At 52.3% G+C, this 23,338-nt stretch overlaps 1 protein-coding gene across 1 annotated transcript in view; it reads right to left on the minus strand.

Moving 5' to 3' along the window:
• The window catches only part of LOC149349511 (max dimerization protein 1-like), a 72,160-nt gene that overhangs the window by 6,312 nt on the left and 42,510 nt on the right, over positions 1-23,338 (minus strand). Inside the window, exons 4-5 of the mRNA XM_089578480.1 lie at positions 18,072-18,186; positions 8,920-9,097 (exon numbers count right to left, since the gene is read on the minus strand). Coding sequence (XP_089434606.1) covers positions 8,920-9,097; positions 18,072-18,186 — 293 coding nt within the window. The remainder of the gene's footprint in view (positions 1-8,919; positions 9,098-18,071; positions 18,187-23,338) is intronic.

Raw genomic sequence — 23,338 nt, forward strand, 5'->3', positions numbered from 1 at the left:
CCAGCTCCAGGTATTAACCTTTTTTTTTTTCGATTGACTTAAACAATACGGGGAGAAGGTCCTCCAGTAATCCCTGCACTCTAGCCGGTCACGCGGTGACGCCATGTGCCGCAGTCACACGCTTTCCCGGGCAAGGTGGCGCAAAACACCGGATGGCTCGCTCCTCTTGCGATCAATCTAACAAGTCGGCCTGCGCCACATGTTCCAGCCCACTTCCACGCGCCTGCAGCATCGATCGCTCGATGGTGCCACGCAAACGTGGCCCGCAAGGCCGGCATGCTAACACGGCTGCAACGCGCAGCTCGCGACAGATAAACAGGCGCCCCCGAACGAAAGCATTGCTCCGCCTGCATGCCCCACTTCTGCGGCAGCACGGCGCCGCGCGGGCATTCACGGACCCCTGCTTCGCCATGCTTGCCAAACCAGGACCAAGGCAACCGGACGAGTTAGAGCACCGACCCCAGGCAGTTTGCAGTACAGTCAAGCCCAATTTTAACCAACTTGACGGTTTCACGGATTTAGTTCGCTGTATCCCAATTTCGTAGTAAGTAGCCTTTCCATATTAGAGCCGTAAACACAACGTCAGACAAAAGTGATGCTTTTCATTACTTTTATTGCGAAAGCAATACTAGTTGCACTTTCAGCCCGTCGCGTAGCGAGACCGGTAGCTACCAATGACCTTAGCATATTGGATTGGATTGTTTAGAAACGCGAAATCATGGGCTTCCTCACGTCGTTTCCGATACGCGAGAACGTTGTAATGATGCAGCAACGAAGCTAGTGCAGCGTAAGTACATGCGCGAAGAACGTACTGTTCGGCAGTCAGCGCAATACCTCCACGCGGAGCAGGTGGCGGAGAGCCCACTGGACAGGCGACGCACACCATGTGACCAGCTGGGCGAGCAAGACATACCACATGAGTGGTATTCAAAGTTCTCGTAGCGCCGCCATTGGCTTGTCATCGACCATGTGTAATAGCTCTCACCACGATTCCGCTTGACTCTTTGCCCAGCCGGCACACACGCACGCAGTGATTGACCTTGCAGTCCGTAGCCGCGCGCTTGGTCGGTGTTGACTGCTATCTGAATGCCGGCCTTTTTTTGTGGCTTAATTTTTCGGCCGCCACGTTCTTCAAGTGGAGCGTCAGGGGGTTGGGTCTCAGGAGGCGTTCTCCGTGCTAATAGAAACGCGTGTTTTTCAATTGCAAGGGTTGCGAGGGCGAGTTTACAGCGCCTCCACGTTCGCTCTAACCGAACTGTGCAGCTACGGCTGTTCGCTGGATCTGAGGGGTGCCATTTTCCTAACACATATTTTGACGCTAGAACAGCCCTCGTTTGCGATAAGCAAGCGTTCTTTACATCCGCGGTTGCACTTATAACGAACGCTCGATTATGACGTACATGAGGGCGGTGCTACCGTCCAAATATATATCAGGGCAAGTGCAACGGATCTGAGTTTAGTTTACGGGGTTTAACGTCCCGAAGCGACTCAAGCTATGAGAGACCCAGTAGTGAAGGGCTCCGGAAATTTCGACCACCTGGGGTTCTTTAACGTGCACTGAGTCGCACAGTACACGAACTTTAGCCACACCACTCGATTATGGCGAACGAGGAGACGCCAGACTTTCCCCCGCAGTCGAAAAACTCGCGCCTCACTATCAGCCCCTGTGCCAGCACTGCGGAAAGAACATGGCGACCTAAAAAGCAATGAAAAATTTGGCGCACACACTTAAGACTGCTTACGTGCGAGAATACGAAAGCATGGAAGTGCTGGGTCATGCTAAGTTGCAGAATGACTATGAGTCATGACCTTCATAGGTTACGTTTCGTAATTCATGACTACACATGTTGGCTTACATGTGTTGTGACCTTGTACAACGGCGCGCTCTGACCTCGTCCTAATACGGCGACGGACGCCGGCTTTTGTGCTAATGGGACATACAATGCTTTCGCATTAAAAGGAGGAAATGAAATCGTAGGTAAACGCCGGCCTACAGGGTCGCTCATTCCATGCATGTGTGCCGACTGGGCAAAGCGTCAGCAAAGCGACGAGCACGGGCCGGCGTCGAAAGCGACTGGTTAAGTGGTACGCGTCGCCAGTCTATAGTCGGCTCTCAAAGAAAGCGTAAGCTGAGCTACCTTCGTCGTTGCGTGGGCCCACGAACGACAGATGATGCTGTCGAAAACCCACATGGTCAGACGCATGTGCGTTTGCGGCAACGCATCGTTGATGCACGGCTGCAGTCAGAAGCCTCCTGGAGTGACTTCGTTGGCCAGTCTAGGAATCTGATTAAAAAGGCCGACCTGCCACCAGCTGCCGTCCACGCTTCAAATGCGATCGGTTGTGTGTCCCTAAAGCAGATTGCTGGCAGCAGCGGCCTCGGCGCGAGAACATGGTCGCGATCGTGAGCTTGAAAGGCGCCGCGATAGGGTTTGCTTTGAAGAAATAGACGCATATAACTCACTTTTTTAGAATAAATAAACGCCACTTTTGTCAGGCATTGCATTTTTGCATTAATATGGGAATTCCATTTACTACGAACTTGGGATACAATGCACGCCGACCGTGTAACCATGAGGCTCGTTATATAAGTGAGCTCGACTTTATCACTGACCAACACCGCAAATTCAACGAATAATTATGGGTAATGCGCTTATTCTAAGCAATGTCAGGAGGCGCTCTGTTTTACCCCTCTCATTTTCTATCATTCTGGGCCAGGGGCCTTGACAGGTATTCTGTGCAGACACTTTCTCCTCATTCAACATTCAAGAACCAGCCACTACTGGGTGCCTACTCGGAACGGTGCGAGGTCACCTCTTCATACGCTGTGTGTCGTTCGTGATTTGGCGCTGCACAATCAATCTCGGCTCAAAAAGATGTGACCACCCCTGCCAGAGGTCGCCCAGCAGACGTGGCAAGCGCGGCGGAAGCCAGCAAACGTAGTTCCGAAACTGGGCTGCCCTCTATTCCCGGACCCCGATGACAGAGCATCAGAGTCGCGCACACGTTCCTCGCGCCGCCGGTTTGAGCTGCGGCCCCTGGAACGGAGATTAGGCACGCGTTCTTCGCGCAGGTAAGCAACGATTGCAGGGACTTCGCATGTGTCTCTACCGTCACGGCACCACTTTTAGAGGAAACTCAAATTGGCCTGTATCACTGAAAACGTAACACTCACAAGCTAGAGAAGATTAAAAATAGCATACAGGTAGCGCCACCACAAGCCGATTGCAGTGTGTCAAGACAGATTTTCTGAGCGCGGATCCTTAAAGTCTCGACTAATTCAGTGCCAAACAATGTTTCGGTGATGAAATAAAGTTAATTTTTTTAATCCGACTCTCTTAGCAATAAGTGCCTCTTTCGCTGTCGGACAAACATTAGCATAGCCACAAAGAGCTATCAAAAACGAGAATTGGATGGAGATGTCCTTAGTCTTCCTTTAAACGAGTCTATGGATACCGCCGAAAGTGAAAACATCTAATTCCTCTTTGAATGCCAGAAAATGGGCACAATTAAAGACGCATCAATAGTTTCCCTGCGCTATAGGATATTTACGGCTGCCACTCCAGCTTACAAATGTCGCCACCCGCAGCAGTCGCCACGCAGCGGCAAAGCGACTGTCGTCGCGTTCATATATCCACGACCAGACTCGACGCAGGCGAAGCAATGTTCCGTGCAGTGTTCCGTGCTAACGGGAATGACGTCATCGGGAGATGATCGTTCAGGCAATACGCGCCGAGGAGACGCTCCTACGTAAGAGGATCAGAAGGGCTCTGACGTGTCGCCACTGAGTTGTGACCAGAAGCTGCCATGTTGTCGGTTAACTGCGAGGAGGGAACCTCCCAATGGGAAGGAAGGAAGCCGCGGCGCTGCAGCAGAACACTGCGAGCCACGTCTCTTGCCAGATGAATCTCGCGGCGACAGCATGGCCACTGCTCCACCCAAGCTGTACTTTTGAGCTTTCAGTCGATCCGGCTACCAAGCGAGGTGGACCAGCGCCAGTTCTAGCCTGAGGCACGCGTAAAACGAGCAGCGCGGCGGAGCAGTGTCGGTTAGGTTTTTCGTGCTCCCTCGATAATAATAGTGGCGAAGGAATCTGAGAGCGAACAACACGATCGTGAGCTGGCGCAGAGCATGGGCAGCATGCGGACCCGGCAGCCCTCGTTCAGTCGGGCTGACCCACTGAGCACACCTCAGCGGCATTGGCGGAAACGCACTGCAAGATTCGCGAGCCAAGCTGCGGCGGTCACGTAGCCCGCAAACCAGCCGGCGAACAACAAACCGCGCACCCGTGACAGGCGACAAAGTGCGTATCCGAACAAGTAAAAGTTTTTCTTAGAATGCGGACGAGGTGCCAAGGTAAGCAGCTTGCACAATGTCAGCGTCGCGCGTGAACGGCTGGAAGTCGCAGGTGCTAAAACCCGCGAGCAGCTCCTCCTGCCGAACACCGCGCGCGTACACCGCGGTGCCCGGCGCCAAGGTCAGTCGGCCAAGCGCGACGCTCCCACTCAAAGATGGCAGAGCGCCCGGGAACTTTTAATAGCGCGTCTAGCGGGATCACAGCCTCGGGACGGCCTGCCAGTGCGCGCGGCCGAACCGCCGCACTCCATACACGGCCACGCGCGCCTTGGGAAAACGCAAAGCAAAAGCGCAGTAGCTGTCGCACTCGGTGGACACCTCAACCGCGCCGTGGGGGAAGCAGCACGCATAAACGCTGTCGCTGCGGCAGGGATTCGATACGGCGACCTCGTGCTCGGCAGCCAAACGCCATGAGCACCGGGCCACACCGCGGGGGAGCGAGGAGGCTACGAACTGAAATCGGGTGCATATGTGCTACTGCTAAGATCAACAGCGCAAAAAGCTTGCTTTGTTTGCATGGCCGAGGAATTCGTTTTTCAGACATCAAAAGTAGCACTGTACCGTGACAACGAGAACATCTATGCTTTTTTTTTAACCTTCGTATTACATTGCTCAACTCTAAAAATGTATCCGCTCCATGCCACAAACTGCACCGTTTTATCACGCTCTCAGAGTTGTTTCTTCTTACAATTTACGAGGCTTAGCGAGTCTATTTGGTCGCCTCAAAATCATCTCAACTCGTAGAACGCAAGATGCGAACCGCCCCGGGTACTTGATGTCGCACTGTTTTTGATGTTTCCGGTAAAATCTGCAAACATGATATTCCTTACAAGTTATACATCTGATTTATAGTGATTTCGTGTCGGGGTTCTGCGCTATTTTAAAACGTAGCACAAACGAGATAATGTCTGAAATGTATGCGTGTGCGCATAGCCCACGATACTGCGATAACGCGTACAACCCGCGCCAAACTTACAAGCCAAACTTGACAATCCTACAACCCAAACTTGACAGTTATCCCGATATAACCATCAAATGTGTTCCAAACATCTTGAGACGCTTTTCTGAGCGTTTTATTCATTAAATACAAACATAAATAGACATAGCTGGTAAGAAACAGCTATTAGGAGTCTAAAGTGAGAACGGAACAAGAAATAATAGCTAATAATGTAAAAAGGAGGCGTTTATTGGGCTGAAAAACTTCGTTTTTTTCTTTTTAGCGAGATGCGCAGGGGTTACAAATTTGCCTGTTGCTTTCTAAGTGTTAGAAACAATTTTTGTTGTACCTCAATCGGGAATGAATCGGCATCTGGATGAAACAAAATTTCAAACACCGCGTTGATCTAAAGTATTGCGTTTTAAACGTGGCCTCATAGCTTAAAAATGATACCTGAACGCCATCGATGAATCTGATCAATTCAGTTCACTGTAAGAAAAAAAAAAAAGACTGCGCGGCTGAACAGCAAAATGACACGTCGCACTGCGTTACGGATGCGAAGAGGGTCGCAAAGCGTCAGGAAAGTAACAGCTGCGCGCCTGTGTCACGTCCGTGGGGGTTTCCATTCCGCTTGGCGGCCTTGTGCCTGCTTTTAAGCGGGTCGAGAGCAATGCCACCCTTTTTCAGTGCACGTACACAGCACTGCTGAACTCCACACGTGCGTGGAGGAGAACACCTGGAAATCGGCCGGGAAAAAAGGTGCATTCGGCGCAAGCACATCACGACGCCGCATTTCGAAGACAGATGAACGAGCCTGAGGTCTCCTATGTCCAAGAGAGAACTTTAGATTAGGAAATCGAAACATCAGGGACCCTAGCACCCCAAAGCTTTCAAGACTTGCGGAAGGGCGCAATGACAGTTTAAAAACAAGGGCTGCCCGCATATTGATTGCGCACACTGCTCGCAGCGCGACAAACAAAGAGTAATAAATAACAGGGAAATCGTAACAGCCAGCTATCCGCGGTTCGTTTGTGAATCATAAAATTTGCGAAACCTTAGTGCTGCATTAAACAATACTAAGAGACAGACAGAACAAGAGATTTGTACGGCGCCAACTTTCCGCGATCAACGGACGTGGCCCTAGAGCGGTGATAGTTTTTGACGAGAGGCCCCCGTTTTGACGGCTGCCGCCAAGTTCCCGGACGCTAGTGGCAGCGGGTACGCCCGCCATTTCTTGTTCTTTGTGTTCTCCTGTGTATAATAAGGCAGCGATTCAACTCTCCAATAAAAGTGGATGCGGGTAAATCCCTGAAGCCCCCTACTCTCTGCTTTCCCAAAAAACTGTGGCCCAGACCCGCGAGGGCGCGAGCGGAGGAACGCGAGCTCGCGCGTCACGCCCGCACGTGCGACGAGCACACGACGACTTGCGACAGGAAGCTCCTCACTCAGGACCCTCCGGAAATAAAGCGCCACCACGGACAAGCTACAGCACACGGCCTCCTCTACCCGAGGCTCCCCATTTGTATGTACATGGCCGCACCCGGCGGGTCACAACCACAACTTATTCCAGCTGCTCAAAACCGCTCCAACGATAGCGGCATCTGAAGGATGGATGGAGACGGACCAACTCTGGACCCATCCTTACATTTCGGAATCTGATACGCACTATCTTCGAACATCAAGTTCGCAGTTACGCAGCGTTTCGCAAAGAAGGTAACCGAACTGAAAGCACGCGTCTTTAAGCAGCTTTTGCGGCAGGAATAACGGCGTTTTGTAGCAGGTGTTTCAGCTTGTGTAGCAGAAAAAAAGTGTTCCGTACAAAAAAAAAATTAGGTTCTTGCGCAACATAAAAGAGGGAGTTAAAGCAAAATTTCAGGTTTTGGAACCAGCAAGTTCAGACATTCACTGTGAAAAGAAAAAAAAATCCCAAACCTTAAAGCCAAATACAGTCATTACAGTGCTATTTCTTAAATAAACAAAAAAAATGTATCAAACGGGAGGTTTTGCTGAACGCAGTAATTATAATTCAGAGAGAAAAATAATGATATATGAAAAAAAGCTATGCACAAAATGCAAGAATGCCATCCTTGAAACTAGAGCCTCCAGGCAGCAAGCACTTCCGTTTCTTTTTCAACGCTCCTACAAACTGGACGCGGCCGCCTGCGGAATAACATCAGAGGTCGCTATTGAAGTGGTGCACTGCTGCCGAAACACAGCGAGTAGCGTCCTTTCCCCGTTCCCTCGCAACGCCTGGAGAGCCGCGCTGGCAGACGAATTCCGCACAAATGCGGCTTTCTCGACAATACGTATCGGTTCCGCCGCACTGAGCCCAGCGATTGGCTCCTAAATGTTGCCGCATTTGAACGATAATCACTGGAGTGGTTCCGGCACCAATATTTCTCAACAGCGCATCAGCAACGCTTGATTGATTTGAGCTTCTGCCTTTGGCAGGTTGTGAATATTCAGCATGAAAATTGCTCAAACGATGCCCCTCATGCAGTGCCATCGGCGAGGTGAGGCAAGCGCGTACCACAGAGCACGCGAAAACTAAACTATACCGCGAGAGAGAGCGAGAGCACAGGCAGGGCGTTTGCGCGGGCTGGCTCACCACCACCGAGTCTAGGTGGTAGTGGCTGGCTCCGATGGTTTTGTTTCGCTTCTGTGGACGCCGTAAATACACCGATAGAGTCATGGCTAGTGTGCACAAGAGATGCACCCTCTATCCTCTGCAAGCTCCATGCCCGTGCGCGCCGCGCATCGCAGATATCGAAAAGCACTGACGCCTGTTCTTCGTTAACGTGTTCACGGCCAAATGCGCCATGGCGCTGCACTTCCGTTTTCTGATCCACGAGCCCGGAGCGGTTCTCGATGGCCGTCAACGAATTTTAGTGCGAACAGCACTCCTTAACGGGGTCCAACCCCACCGAAGAAAGTTGTGTGAATCTTGACCTTGAGGGCGACCCACGCAACCGGAGCTGGTTACTGGCCGTGCTCGTAGATGGCGCGACGGGAACTCGGTCGCCAGCGCGCGCATTACGTAATGACGGCAGCTCACGCGGCGTTGTCGCCTCGCTCAGCGTACGCCATCAGGACTGCGCGTGCGCTGGCTCAGCCCAACTCGTAGGTGGAAAAAAACGGAACGAATTTTTTCTACAAGGCGACCGCACTCGCTAAACTGTGAAATGTCCCTTCTCGAGTGAATGAGACAAAAATGTGTACGCGCAACCTTAAAGTCCGACGCTGACTGACAATTTTGAAGCATCCAGCACCTGGAGGTACTTTTAGTCTGTAGCAAGTTCTGCTTCACACTAAAAGCATTCACCGCGAAAGGCTTGAGGTGGCAATTATAAACACAGCTCGAAGAATATTTCATTTTCCGCATCAATAAACCTGCAGCTGTGTCTTGGCCTAACAAGCGGGCAAAGCGCGACAGTGGCCGACGAATGCCCGCGGCTCTGCGGGTGCCCGCCCTCTTTTACCAGCTGATGCAACCTGCGTCCTCTGCTCGCAGCCGCTCCGTAACGAGTACTTTCGTCGGCGGCGGTTCGCAGCTACACGGCATCAGCCGAGTACGCGTCGCGTCAGCAGCGCGAAACAAGGACGCCAGAGCAGGCGGGCGGACTGACCGGTTTCTGACGTGGACGAGCGTGAAGACGAAGCGGAGCTGCACTCGCTCACACTGCGCCTCTTGTGGCTGGGTGGGGAGACTCCGTCCAGGTGGTGCAGCCGCCGCTTGAGAAACCTCTGCTCGCGCATCAGCTGCTCCTTCACCATTTGGCTCTTGCGATCCTTCTCCTCCAGCGTCTGCGCAGAGAGAACAAGGGCGCCGATGCTTTAGGCACTCCCGACAAATGCACGAGCGTGTGTGGAGGACGAACTCCCTCTGTCCGCACAGCGCCTTAACCCCCTCCGGCAATTAATTTTTTAGACATCCGGGGTGGCGTGCGAGTGAGGAGAGTTTACCGCGGCTGTCGGTAGCCGTTCACCACCACTCGGCTAGCCCAGAGACGAGCGTAGTAAGTCATACGGCCGCGCTGCAAGAAGCCACGCTCGGCGGGGTCACAGCGAGCGGGTGCTCGCTGACCCCACTTCCTTCCAGATTCGCGTCACGAGCTGCCGCAACAAGCAGGCCGGGGAAGCAGCTAAACCTGGCCGCCACGCCGCCCAAAAGGGGCACCGGCGCCTCCCGCACACACCCACGCCGATCGAGGAGAACCGGTTTCGGTCGCCTTTCCAACGGGGGGCCACGCACGGTCAAACAGCGACCAGGTTTCTCCCATTGTACTCGCCGGCCGAACCGGGCCGAACGCAAACCAGAAATCGGGTAGATTCCCCGGCTCAAAGGGTCGGGATTCGCATCCTGTACCTCGCCCAGTGGCGGCGCTAAGGAGAGACGAGAAAAGCCACTGGCTCAAAAGCAGAGAGGTGACAATGTTTGAAATGTAGGATCAAAAACGTATTTAAAGAAAATGGCAAATATATAGAGCGATTTATAACACCGTTAAAGAAATATACAGAAAAAAAAAACAGCATAGTGGCCACTGCCACCACCTCGTTTCAAAGGGGACGCCTCTTCCAATCATCGGATGGCGACCACCACCAAAAAAATTTGCTCCATCACACAAAAATCTGCCATCAGACGATGACAGAGACGTTTCTCGATACCGCGGCCCCTTTTCAGCCCCCTCGCTGATAAGCGAAAATATGAAGTTCTCGTCGCCCCATTTTGTCCACGTTATTTATTTTATCTTGCCACGGAGCAATGCCACCGAGGCATCGCCCCCCCCCCCCCCCCCCTTCCTCACCTCTTCTCCACGCCGCCCCCCCTTCAAATTTCCTGACGCCCTCCCTGACCCCGCCTCAACCATCGGCGCAATTAAGGCTGCGTCAGTTCAACGTACATGAATACACGCCGTGACGCAAGCGCCTGGCACGGCATCCCACTAACGAGTTCGGGCTGATAACGAAGCCCACCTCCACTACCACTTCTCGCGCAGCAGATTCTGCGCCAAGCGCACGGATGAAGCGCACGCAATTTGCAAGGTGCAGCGAGTAACCAGCCGTAGCTCGACATGCAGCGCAGTTCTCTCTTCTCCTCAGCGACGAATCCTCGCGAGCGTATCATTCGTAAACGCAAGCGCGCCGGCGCATCAGAGGAGAAGATCGCGCTTCCGCGTATAAGCATTTTGTCGAGACTCGCGGGCGTGTTGCGGACTCCGGTGACCTGCACGCGACGGTGTGCGCTGCCCCCGCCGCACCCGTGCACGCACCGCGACTAGCTCCGGCGGACAGCCTCTTGTGCTGGGCGCGTGTCGTCGCAATCTCGGCAATGGTCCGCCGAGCAAGTTGAATCGTTGAACTGTCGGAGAGGAATAGCGAGGGGGGGGGGGGTCATCCTCAGCACCGCTTATCTCGACGGTCCGACAGCGAAGGAACACAGGCGGCCCAACACTATCTCGGCTTGTCGTCGCGACACGCCAGGCATGCCGGCGGATCCGCAATAATTTGATTGCACGCAACACCGCCCTCCGTCCCGGTATCGGCCTGCATCTCGGCTCCGACCATTGCCCCGCCGACGGCGCGAGAGGAGCCACGAGGCCTGCCCTAAAGCCTCTGCGGGTGTGGACGAAATGCGAATTCATACGCTCCTCCTTCGCTAGCGCGCACAGGATGAGAGTTGATTTGACGAAGAGAGCACAATGATACGCTTCCATTCACGAAGGAAGCCAACAGTCATAGGGGGAATATTTCTCTATTCTTCTGCTGTCAATCAATGGTAAATTAATAATGTAATTATTTCATGTCTGAAAGATAAGTGATTAAAAAGAACACCACGATAACTGAACACAAAATGAGTCCGGCGGGATACTAACTCACGACCTCCGACTTTCGCGCACCACTTGGCGTCACTCTTATCGTCTTCCCGGTTCAACCTGAGACGCCAGCGAACAAGGTAACGCTCTAGAAAACTTAAATGAAACGGGCTATTAGCGCAGCACGCTGAAAGCATTCCGCCTTTGTCGACAACTTTACCAACCAGACAGCCGAAGGGATTCGCACATACAACGGGGCAAGAAGGGACGCTGCCCGCGAAGCACGCGTGAGCAGACACAGTGGCCATATATCCCCGGTTGCCAACCTCCGTTTGCCCCGTCCGAAACTTCGCCTACACAGCAGCGAAAGTAAGATCCCGCAGCAAGTCGCCGGACGCTGTGCGAGGCGCGCGTTGAAACTCAATTGAAGGATGGCGATTTACGAGCAAGTATAAACTGGGCCGTTTTTACGACTCGCCGGAGGCCGCCGCGAGCGACTTATCGTTTCCCGGGGCTTTCACCGCGGCGGCGGAAGGTGGCCCTCCAAGGCGCGAGCCAACGACTTCCGAATAAACTCTGCGCACAAGGCTTCCGAGGAACTTCCCGTGCAAGGGTGTTTCACGGCGCCGTGGGCTGACACGCAAGCGGCCACAATTCAAAAGATAGAAGGCAAGAAAATGAATCCGCGCGCAGAAAACGCCAGCAGCGCCCGCCCAAGGTCGTGCATGGCCGTGCAGCAGTTTCTCCCTCTTCGAACGCGGGGTGCATGCGGCGAGCGCTCCCCTCTTGCAGAGCGAGGCGATCCCGGAATTTACTTCGGTCATCAATTTCTCTTGTGGTATCTTTATCGCCACTTGGTCTGCAATACTTCACAAGTAACCTTTTACTGCCAACTGCGAAGTACGACGGTGCAGTACACGACGGTCCGTTTCAACCGAGCACGCCCAGGACACGCGCTTCGGAACACGCGAACGCCTAATACTCGGCGTGAAGTCAGGATGGCTTCCAACAACGGGGCGCTTCGAGAAGAGTAATCCAACCGAGCGGGACCCTTCATGTTTGTCCTCCGCGCAGCTAGGTCGACTGAGAGCCTCGGGCCACTCGCCCCGGTTACGCCGCGCTGCTTACGAAGCGACCAAAAATAGCGGATGCGTAAAGCGCGAGTGTAGATGCGATCCCCCGTCTTTTTCTCAAATAAACTCTGGCTCAACAGCTGTTTAGCAGCAGGGGAAACTTAGAAACAGTCAGCTAAGAGGACGCACTGGAAATAGCACAGACCGCCTCTTGTACGGCGAGAGCAGCCTGCAGGGTCGATAACTCCCGCACTTGAACGAGCGTTCGCAAACGGTGTCATGCAGAAACGGAGTCGAAGACGACCGTATACAATACTCGAACGTCGAGGGAACCCCGGCCAACGCTAAAATTTCCCTCACAAAAATATTCTTACAGTGCCTACAGAGAGCCCTAAGAAAATTTTGTGAGGGTTGTGCGCGGTATTGATGCTGTGTAGGGATGCGATGCGCTGATGTAGGGACAGTAGCTAAAGCAGAGTAGCTCTTCGGATTCTATAGCGTGAAAAATGTTAAAACAAAGCACTGCCATTTCCCTAATTTCCGGACTACAATCCACGCCCGCTGCCTACCTCGGACCATTACAACGTCCGGCCAATAGCTATAGCAAGCATTGTGTACTCCTCCACTGGTTATGGAGAGAGGCAAGAAAAAAGGCTAAAGGCGGCGGTCACTATCGGCAAGAGACAAGATGCGCTAGCATTACTATTCCAAGTCGAGCCAATGAATGTCAGCTCCTCGCACAACCATTATACCGAGTCGCCTGGATATAAAGAATGCTTCGGCAAACTGAAATGTATACCCGCAACGTTCCGAATCGAACGGTCCGGAAAACACGGAATTTGTCATTCCACAGGCGGTTACCAGCTAACAGCCAAAGTACATTTCGATATGCCTTACTTCGAGAACACACCTTCGCGGCATTCCAGGACGAGAACGGAGCAACGACGGTTCTGCGGGGCGAGACAGACAGCAAACGCGGTTACGGCCGGTGTAATCAAGCTGGGCGGCCAGCTTCAGATTACAGGGCCGAACGACCAAGCAGCCCCAGCCACCATACGTCAACAGCGGAGAGTTTTAGCACAGCGGAGAAGGCCTGGCGTAGACGTTTCCGCATGAGGAGCCATAGGTGGGGTTCGCACTTGCCACTGCGCGCGCGCTGTGGGCATCCAGTTAGTATGCATGCTAAAACTCTCTAATTATGACCGCCGCGCAAAACGAACGCGGTGAAGAAATTAACACAAACTGCGCGGCCTGCACTTCTACGCTCGAAGGGTTGACGCGCTGTTGTGAAGAGTTCTCGTTCAAAGGGGCTTCGACAACTCATCGCTGGGCGACTACTTGGCACTCGGACAGTAACTGCCGCATCAATTGAGTGATCCACTGACAAAACTAGCTCTATTTGGTTCGCTCTATAGCATGGTAATAGAATGTGGTATGGGTCAAGAAGACATCGTCACCGTCATGTCGCACCTGCAACGGATTACTTCAGCGACCGCACCGAAAGAAGAAAACACGGGGTCGAAACATTCTGCTCGAACAATCAAACAGCCAGTCATGGATGGAAAGGGTAGCAGTAATAAATAAATAAATAAGCAAGTCACCGCACTGCAGAACTATATACTGCTACATTCTGGCGTAATACATTACAATGAGGCAATAAATTATTGGCCAACGGTACGGATTAACGAATGCATCGACCGAGTGTAAGAAACTAAAGCGCGAATGTCACAGGCGACTCAAATAACGAACAAAAGCTGTCACAAGATTTCCGAGAAGTGGAAAGAAAAAAACGAAGAAAAAAAAAACTCCATCCACGTAAACAACCAAGCCGACTTAAGCTGTTTGCATTACGGTCACTAACCCGAACGCTCAAGCCTTGTGCAATATCCCACAGAGGGGAGAGATTTCATTTTCATTTTTTCCACCAAGGGTTGGCGGTGACACGGGTGGCTGCAGCACCTCTATAATCAGTACAAACCAGCCGTCGCAACTCGCACAAATCGCTGCACTGTTAGCAACATCTAGTCCGCCAACGCGCGTCACAGTGGCAAGTTTAACCGTTAACACGATGACAAATGAAGTTGAGACACCACGCAAACCGTAGCGAATGCGGTTTTTCAGCGCAAAAAAAAGCGCGCCTGCCAGAAGTGCGCACGCGAGCAGGCCAGCACAGTAGGGAGGGCACACCATGCAAATATCAACGACGCGCGATGGCATGCTGTTCCGACTCACTGGATAAGCTGTAATAAGAGTACCGGGTTCGCCGCCTGCCCAGGAAGAAATATGGCGGAATGTTGCCGAAACGGCGAACAGCAACATTTACAGGGACTCTGCACGGAGCGGCGGGCTTCCGAACCCCCTCGGATTTCCTCTAGGGACCGCAAACATGCGCATGGTGCTGTTTCAATGAGCTACAAAAATTACTGTTTTCCGTTTTTTTTTCCCTCTTCGAAGTTAGCTGTGCCACCTACGCAGCAGTTATTGCTCATAATAACGACGCTAGGAAGGCGGATACACAGGGAACCGCACATGCGATTGCAGTTCTGGGAACGTCACACAGGGGCAGCCATGAAGCCTCCAGATTCGGAGGCGGGATGAGGAGAACTGCGGTACTTAGTTGTGACATCGTTCGCGTTGTCCCTCCACTTTTTCGCACGCCTGTAGACATACTGCAGCTCCCAACGGACGCATCGCATATCTTGCCGATCGCAATTCCTCAAAGGGCGGTGCAACGGCGTGTTCGAACTATTCAGAATACCGTAAACGCCCCTGCCGCAGGTGGGTGTGAAGTGATCTGCACAAGCCAACCATTAGTAAGCCTTTTTGAGGGTCTATGTGATGAGGCGAAGCAGTATACGCGCCCTTTCACTGAAAACGTCGTGCAACAATATCTGTCTGGGCAGGATTCAAACCGGTATCAACAACTCAAGTAAGCTATTCATACCTCAACCAGAGAAGCGGACTTACTCTTTGGAGGATACAGGCGCCACTTGCCGACTTGCCGCGCTGCAAAATTTCGGGGGCGCATAGCAAGGAAGTGGCCAGCAGATCACTCCAAAATATGCTTGCTTCCTCGGTCCCCTCCTTTTGTTAAAGGAATTTACACTTAAAGTTTTGGTTGCGTGCTTTCTTCTTATGCGCAAATTATTAATACACGTGTCCTACCACGCCTGCAACCGCTGAACAATGGAATTTCTTCTCTCAGGCTGCTTTAGTTTCGCTTTCAATAGCCGAAGGATGGCTGCGACGACAAAGGTCACTATAGGTCACTTGAGGCATGGAAATCGTGCTATACAACCGCTGCGTCTTCATTCAGTCATTCCGGCTCTTTAGGTAGGCTGCCTTTAGCATTGTACTGAATGAAACCGACGAAGCAGAGCAATTATAATGTGTTACGCATCATTACGAAGAAGAAAAGACGCGTCTATACTGATTTAACCATAAAGTTTGTTCTCGTTACATTCATTCAAGATCCACCGATATGACGAGCGGTGGAGAGCTGGGAGGTCTTTGTTTCTGCCCTCCTCTCTTCAGTCTGTCTCTAAACACGGGTCTGCGAGCCCCAAACTCCTCTGCATACAATAAAGTTTCTACGATGATGCAACAGCTGCCTTGAAGTGCACGGCACAGCGAGCCACGCCTGGCGTGCGCACGTGCCAGAAGCAGCGGTCATCCACCGCCAACGGCAGCCGGGACACGGCCAGTGCCGCCGATAACGCGCTATCGTCCGTTCGTTGTCCGTGGAGTGGCCTCAATTGGTTACAGCCTATCGCTTGCCCGTGTATTTTTAACACAGCGACTCTGGAACGTGAGAGCCCGATGGAAGTGATGCTCGGCACGCAGGCCCAGAGTGTGGTGACGCATTGCTCGATTCCAGTGGAAAGACCGCGGGTGCAAAACATAAAAGAAAGGGCGTCCACAGATGTAACAGCTTTGCCCCGATTGTCAAATCTTTCACTGGAGCCAGCCAAAATACATGGGAGCCTGTAAGATGCGCGTGTACCAAAAAGGCTTACGAATCAGGTCCTCTACTTCCACCAGAAGCCTGCAGTGAAATGATCGCAGCTACAAGTGGCAGCACCGGCACTCAGACTGTCCACACCTCAGCACAATTTACCTCGTCTACTAAGCCAGCTATGCAGCTTGAAAGTAGGCATTCATCGTCATCATCATCATCATCAGCCTGACTACTGCCACTGCAGGGCAAATGCCTCTCCCATGTCTCTCCAATTCACCCTGTCATTTGCCAGTTGCGGACACCGTATCCCACCGAACTTCTCCATCTCATCCGCCCACCTAACTTTCTTTCGCCCCCTGCTACGTTTGCCTTCTCTTGGAATCCACTCTGTTACCCTTAAGGTTATCTTGCCTTCGCATTACATGCCCTGCCCAAGCCCATTTCCTCCTCTTGGTTTCGACTAAGATGTCATTAACCCGCGTTTGTTCCCTCACCCACCCCGCCAGCTTCCGATCTCTTAGCGTTACACCTATCATTTTTCTTTCCATAGATCGCTGCGTTGTCCTTAAGCTGAACACTCTTTGTTAGCCTCCGCGTTTCTGCCTCATAGGTGAGTACCGATAAGATACAACTGTTGTATACTATTTTCTTGAGGGATATTGGCAAATTCCCATTCATGATCCGAGAGAACCTGCATTTGCGCTCCAGCCCATTCTTATTCTTCTAGTTATTTTCCTCTCATGATCCGGATTCGCGGTCACTACCTGCCCCAAGTATACATATTCTCTTACTACTTCGGGCACCACGCTGCCAATTGCGAACTGCTGTTCCCTTGCTAGACTGTTGAACATTACTTTGGTTTTCTGCCTGTTAATTTTTAACACCACCGTTCTGCTCTGCCTGTCTAACTCATTGATCATGCTTTGCAGTTCATGTCCTGAGTGACTTAGCAAGGCAATGTCATCAGCGAACAGCAGATTACTTAGGTATTCTCCATTAACTCTTATCCCCAACTGTTCCCATTTCAGGCCCCGGAATACCTCCTGTAAGCAGGCAGTGAATAGCATAGGCGAGATCGTGTCTCCCAGCCGGACACCTTTCCTTATTGGAATTTTATTGCTGACTTTATGGAGGACTATGGTAGCTGTGCATTCGTTATATCTTCCCATATTTTCCCATAACACTCTTCTACACCCTGATTCCGCAATGCCTGCATGACAGCTGAGGTTTCCACTGAGTCAAATGCTTTCTCGTAATCAATGAAGGCTATATATAGGGGTAGGTTATGTTCTGCGCATTGCTCTATCATCTGATTGATAGCGTGAATATGGTCTATCGTCGAGTATCCTTTACGAAAGCCTGCCCGATCATTTGGTTGATTGAAGTCTAGGGTTGTCCTAACTCTATTCGCGATTGCCTTAGTAAATACCTTGTAGGCAACTGACAGCATGCTAATCGGTCTGTAAATTCAGGTACTTGACGTCTCCTTTCTTATTAATTAAGATAATGTTAGCGTTCTCCTGCTCCTGGTACGCTCGAGGTCACAAGACATTGCGTATGCAGGGTGGCTAGTTTTTCTAGCACAATCTCTCCTCCATCCTTCAACAAATCTGCTGTTTTCTGGTCCTCACCAGCTGCTTTCTCCCTTTGCATTGCTCCTAAGGCTTGCTTTACTTCCTCCCGTTGCTGTGCTCGACTGCCTCTCTCAGTAACATTCTGATTACATTCGCTACTGTATAGATTTGTGTAGAACTCTTTGGCTACTTCGGCTAAGGTGGGCATTAGGAGCTAGGAAAGTTCTGCTGAGTTCACAAGATGCCGCACTGCTGCACTGCCACGGAGACGCGAAAACAGCGCGTTTACGAGCCGGATAAGGAAGGGGCAGCGCATTTGCTCCTCCTCCTCCCCGCAATCGAGAGCAGCAGCTCGCTCACCTTGATGAAGACTTTGGCCTTGTTCAGCAGCCCTAGCGTGGTGTGCCGGTTCGCCTCAGGTCCTAGTGGCACCATTTCCTTCAACTTTTCCAGACAGTTCCGCAGGTGGGCACGTCTGCGAACAGGGGCGCAACAAGCTCAAGCAAAAAAAAATATGAGCAGTGGCAAGCGATTACGCTGACAGTTTGTTTAATGACGGAAATCAGCTGTCAGCATAGGCCTTGCATAATCTTCCCGGTGTTTAGGTACCAATGTTCACCGGCCGACAGCGCGATCGAGTGCAAAGCCGAATAAGGCCGACACCTGATGAACTCGGCGCTAAAGTGTACGTCGGGGTTTTTTCGAGAACACTTTCTGTACCATCCTTATCATTATCACCAAGTTTGGCAACCGTGCAGCAATTCATTCCTTCTCAAATCGATTTCAAAGTTTACATTTCCCGTGCCCACAGTTCAGGCGATTTCTGCGGGCAACACTACGTTTGCGACGTCACGAACATTAATCTCTTAATCTCTCTTAGGCATTTAATGAACTGAGATGTCGTAGCCAGTCGCTGTTTCAGCCATTCAACGCGCGTACAATGTCTGTGACGTCAACTCTGAGCCAACCGGAGTATCGACACGGCCAGGAATCGAGTTTCGGTTCCATTTCTCGATTTTTCCGTTTTGAAATAGTCTATTTGGTATTTTGAAAAACGGCTTCTTGTGTCGGAGACAGGGGACTCCAAGAAATGTGATGCGATAATTAGCTGTGGAGAACCACCATAGCTGCCTTTTAAACAGCTTTCCGCGTCACAGCCGAAACTACATCTCATAAGTCGTTGGCAGCGCTGTGACGGCTGCGGCGATCTGAGCCAATTAGAACGACGTGCGCAGGAAAACGCCCCATGACTGGTGGCTCCATCCCACGGAAGGAAAGAGCACCATGTGCACAGGCTGCTGCGCGCTGGCGACTCAGTGGACGTTATAGCATGGAGGAAGGAAATTATTCAGGAGAGGCCGTTGCGTCACATTTTTTGAAGCCGGATGTGAAGGCCCACCCTTAACCCCCCTCCACATAGCCGCAGTCTCACTTGAGCATGCGCAGCAGACAATGCAGCAGACGACGCCGCTGCGCCCAACGTTACTATTGGCTGCGCCATTGGCCAAAGACTCCCAGTAGTCCTTGCGAAAGCAGCAAGCGTCCGCAGTGATACGTTCGTCCGTTCATCCTCTGCTAATTTAACCGGTGAATAAAACGATCGCTGCACTTTCAAAACTCCATGCTGAACTACCTTTTCAATGACTGTCATAAATGTTGAAAAATATAGTCAAAAGATTTTCACATATTTCAGGGACTATTTGTTGTCTTCCTTGGCCATGACTGAACCCTTCACAATACTTCAAACACGGATTAGCGGTCCGAGTCGCTAATCCGCCCCTCGGTTGAGTGACCAGGCGTGAGAGCGGGCACATGCTCCCCGCTCGGCAGCTGGTCGGGGTCACTCTCCACGGACAAATTAAAGAGAAAATAAAAAGCCTCCGATAACAATGGCCACTTTGGAGTGCGCAGCTGTCGCGAGCGGCGTTGTGCACACGTCTCCTGCCCGGGAGGTGTTAGCGTATGCCAGCCGGCCAAGCGCGAGATGTCGCGCACCGATAAAACGCGCCGCTGCGGTCGGCAACAGCTTACGAAGGCCGGTGTGACAGCGTAGATTGCGACAGCACGCCGAGGATATGCGCCGCAACAAAGCGCTCAAAATAAAAAACGCATACACAGCGCCACACCCCGGGCGAGCTGAACAGTACTAAAATAACCGATTGAGGGCACAGCTGAAAAGGCAGCGAGAAAATGCACCGTCAAGGCAGCAGTCCACTCGAGTGCGCGAAGATGACAGCAATCGCCGAGGATCGATAGCGTCGTGAACCGCTCAAACTGTCGCGTAAAAGAGGCCGATAGGGTTCGGGCGAACGCCCCCCTACCCAAGGCAGGGTAGGGGGGCTTTTGCAGAAAACCATCGGAAGCGGGAGTAGAGCGAGACGGCGCTAGCTAATGGCCTAGCGGGACAAGTCGAAAAGAAGGCCAGTAAAGGAGCGCCTAAGTTCGCCTTCCCCACCTTCCAGGCGGACCCGACACCAGGGCCTACCTCCTGACGAAATGCGGCGCGAGGCCGCCGTCAGATATCGCCAGCCGGCGAAGGACCCCTCATGCGCACAGGTGTCGTAAATGTCACGCTGCGTGTAGCTTAGGTTAGCCTTTCGCGCACGCGCGCGTGCGTGCGTGCGTATGAGTGTGTGTGAGAGAGCGAGAGAGAGAGAGAGCGTGTATGTGCGTGCGTGCGTGCGCGCGCACGCACTCGCGCGAGTGTTAAAACTCGATGGTACCCATAAAAGATGGCGTCCTCATGCAACCCGACAGGTGGCGGTTAAATTCGTCATTGGTCACGCGATATTCCTCAGGAAGAACAACCTGGAAATCCTACCGGTGCATGCCATCCAGGGGCAATGGCGCAACACTGCGCCAGGAGTGGTTATGAGGACTCCTAGAGTAAGTAGAGAAAGATCACTTGTGCACATATAGTTAACCCATTAGACTGCCTTCGCGAAGTTAGCGCGCCGATCCGAAGGGGTGCGCCGGCGTCGCGGATGCAGTCTGCGTGACACAGGGCTACATCAGGCCGCAGCGCGCGGCGACTGCGTTCACGAAGTGAGCGGACGGTGTTGCTTTGTGTCTGCTTCGTCAGCGGACTCAACGGGTAGCGAAGAACCAAGTCAGAAGTCGAGCTGCAGGCACTCGGACATCGCGGTTGACGTCGATGCAGAGACGGGTCGAAGAATAGAGAAACTTAACAGAGATTTATTTACATGGTGATCCAAGGAAATTTCGGTGCCCAAAAATAAGCACTGCGGCTCTATTTAAAGGAGCACCCTTTCCATAGGTCCCTAGTTGGGGAATTTAGTTTAAATAAAAGCGTCCAATCCCTATCGTTTGGGTCACGTGCCCAGTCTTCGGGAACCGCCCGCCAGGACGTCTCCGACGCACTCTCGCCACTTGCAGCAAAATGCTGTCCAGGTCTTTCTTGCAGCAATGATGACGAGCTCGGAAGGAGACCCAAGTGGTGGCGAAGGACGGGCACCTGCACTACGCAGCTCTCCGTGGGAACGGAATGCCGAAGCTGCACCCGCGCATAGGGTTCCACACAGGGGAAGAGGATAAGCCCCTTCAGAACCGCGAGTCGCTGTAAACAACCCCTGCCGCATCCGCCGTGAATCACACAGAGCATCGAAGCCCGTAGTCGCCGCCGACGCATGATACCATGCCGCTGTGGCCCAAGTGGATGGCCGTGATGAACCTTCCCAGGCAGCGGACGGCCATCTCAACGCCGCGGTCTCGATGCACAGAGGAATTTGAAACGTAAGAGCACCGCGAACCCGTGGAAGCAGCCTGGCAGAGTGAAAGCACCGCGAACCCGTGGGAGCAGCCTGGCGGACAAGCGGATGCCCATCTGAAAACCACTGTCTCGAAGCTCAGAATATTTCGACAAGTAAGAAAGGGCTTATGCCTTCTGACACGTTAGCAGCCTTATGTCTCTCTACCGGCATTTTTTTTTTATCTGCGCAGAAAGGTAGCTGCGTTGCCGAACACCGAAAGTCAATGGATCACACGACGGCAAGATGCAAGTGCAGGCCGCCTCAATCCCCCACTATTTCGATCGGGGCTCCCCGCTGCATCGCCCATGGCTGCGTCACGTTGCTACGAGCGCGTTAATGGAAGAAACAGGCTTCGTGGCGTTAAAGAAACAAAGTGAAGTTATCGAAGGTAGCCGCAGACTGCAGAACAAATTGCTGATCATGCTCCCGCGCCTATACATCGGAGACGACGAGGTGAGCTTGAGACCTTCGGTGTGTTGTGTGCTGGCGTGTACACAAGAGCTTCGAGGCATCCTCGAAACCATGCGATCAGCAGTCGCGCATTTCATTCAACACCACGTCTGAGTGAAAACTGCACGCACATTGCTCATCGAACCGCGCACTGCGCAGTCGATTATCGCGTGTTTGTTGAACAACTACGCAGTGGGCATATATGATCCGCATGATCGCAGGCGACCTTTGTGACTGACCCTGCTGTGGTCGCGGCGATTTCTGCGTATCAGGGAACGCTCCGGAATGCACGCACAATCTTCACGAACACGCATCAGCTGGTGCAACGTTTTTCTCGCGGGAGCGCGCATACCGTTAATACCAATTTAGCTGCATATCGCACCTGTATGTTACAGCTTCGCCACAAGTACACGAATGACCGGCGCTAATATCCTGCGTGCCGGCGCCTCATGTACTGTATGAGTGAGCTCACCTCAAAGCATTTCCGCCTTGCCACTGCGCAGGAAACATGCAAGATCGCGCGCTCTCATCGCGCTTCACACGTTGACAACGTGCATGCATGCGCGTGTCTGCACGAGCGTGTACAATAAGCAAAAGTTGTCAGGGTTTTAACTTGGTAAAACCTACCATAGTGCTATTGTAGTTTTTGGTTTTCCTTGATTTTTGAAATGGCCAGGGCCAAGCCTGGAGGTCACCATCGTGTTGGGCAAGTTCAATTAAGGCTGGACATCGAGTCTGGGCCAAATCGGCCAAGGTGAAATTTCGAGGGTGAGAGGGCCAAATTCGGGGGCGGCCGGATCAAATTTGGAGCTATCTATGCGTTTTATGCTTTTTTTTTTAACTTCACATGGCGTCGCTGTTGCTAGGTGTCGGCACAAGATTTAAGATCGGACGAAAAAATCCTTTGCCGGTGTCGGTGAGCGTATGAGTGCTCTATCACTAAAAGAAGAAACAGGCAGGCACTTCACACAGCGTCCGCACTCTGCACGAACTAGCCGATTCGACGGCTGAAGTGAGGAGAAAAAAGCTTCAACGGCCGTCTAGTAAGGCCAACAGAACGCGAATGCCGTTGAGAGCTTGCGGTCCTGAACTCGCAACGTAGCACCACGGCTGCACGCAGCCTGAATGCGCAGAATTCGGGGCGAAAGATTTGGCGCTCGTTTTTGCGTTTCCCTCATTCGTATGTTTCGCGCTATTTTAATTACGAGACTCTTCGCATTCTTGGCTACGCTCGCCGCACTGCTCTACTTATTTCGACGGCCATCGCCCACTGACGGCGAAATAGCGTTCCTTGAGAAAGCTCATAAATACGTCGCCAAACGCTGCTGCACAAATCCAAAAGTGGTGGTGGCGCAGAGTGTATTTCACTTGCACGCAATTTTCTGGCTGATACGAGCTTGTTTTCGG

This window comes from Amblyomma mixtum, chromosome 3 (genome assembly GCF_055824585.1).
Source record: "Amblyomma mixtum isolate Tamu chromosome 3, ASM5582458v1, whole genome shotgun sequence".
Classification (NCBI taxonomy): Eukaryota; Metazoa; Arthropoda; class Arachnida; order Ixodida; family Ixodidae; genus Amblyomma; species Amblyomma mixtum.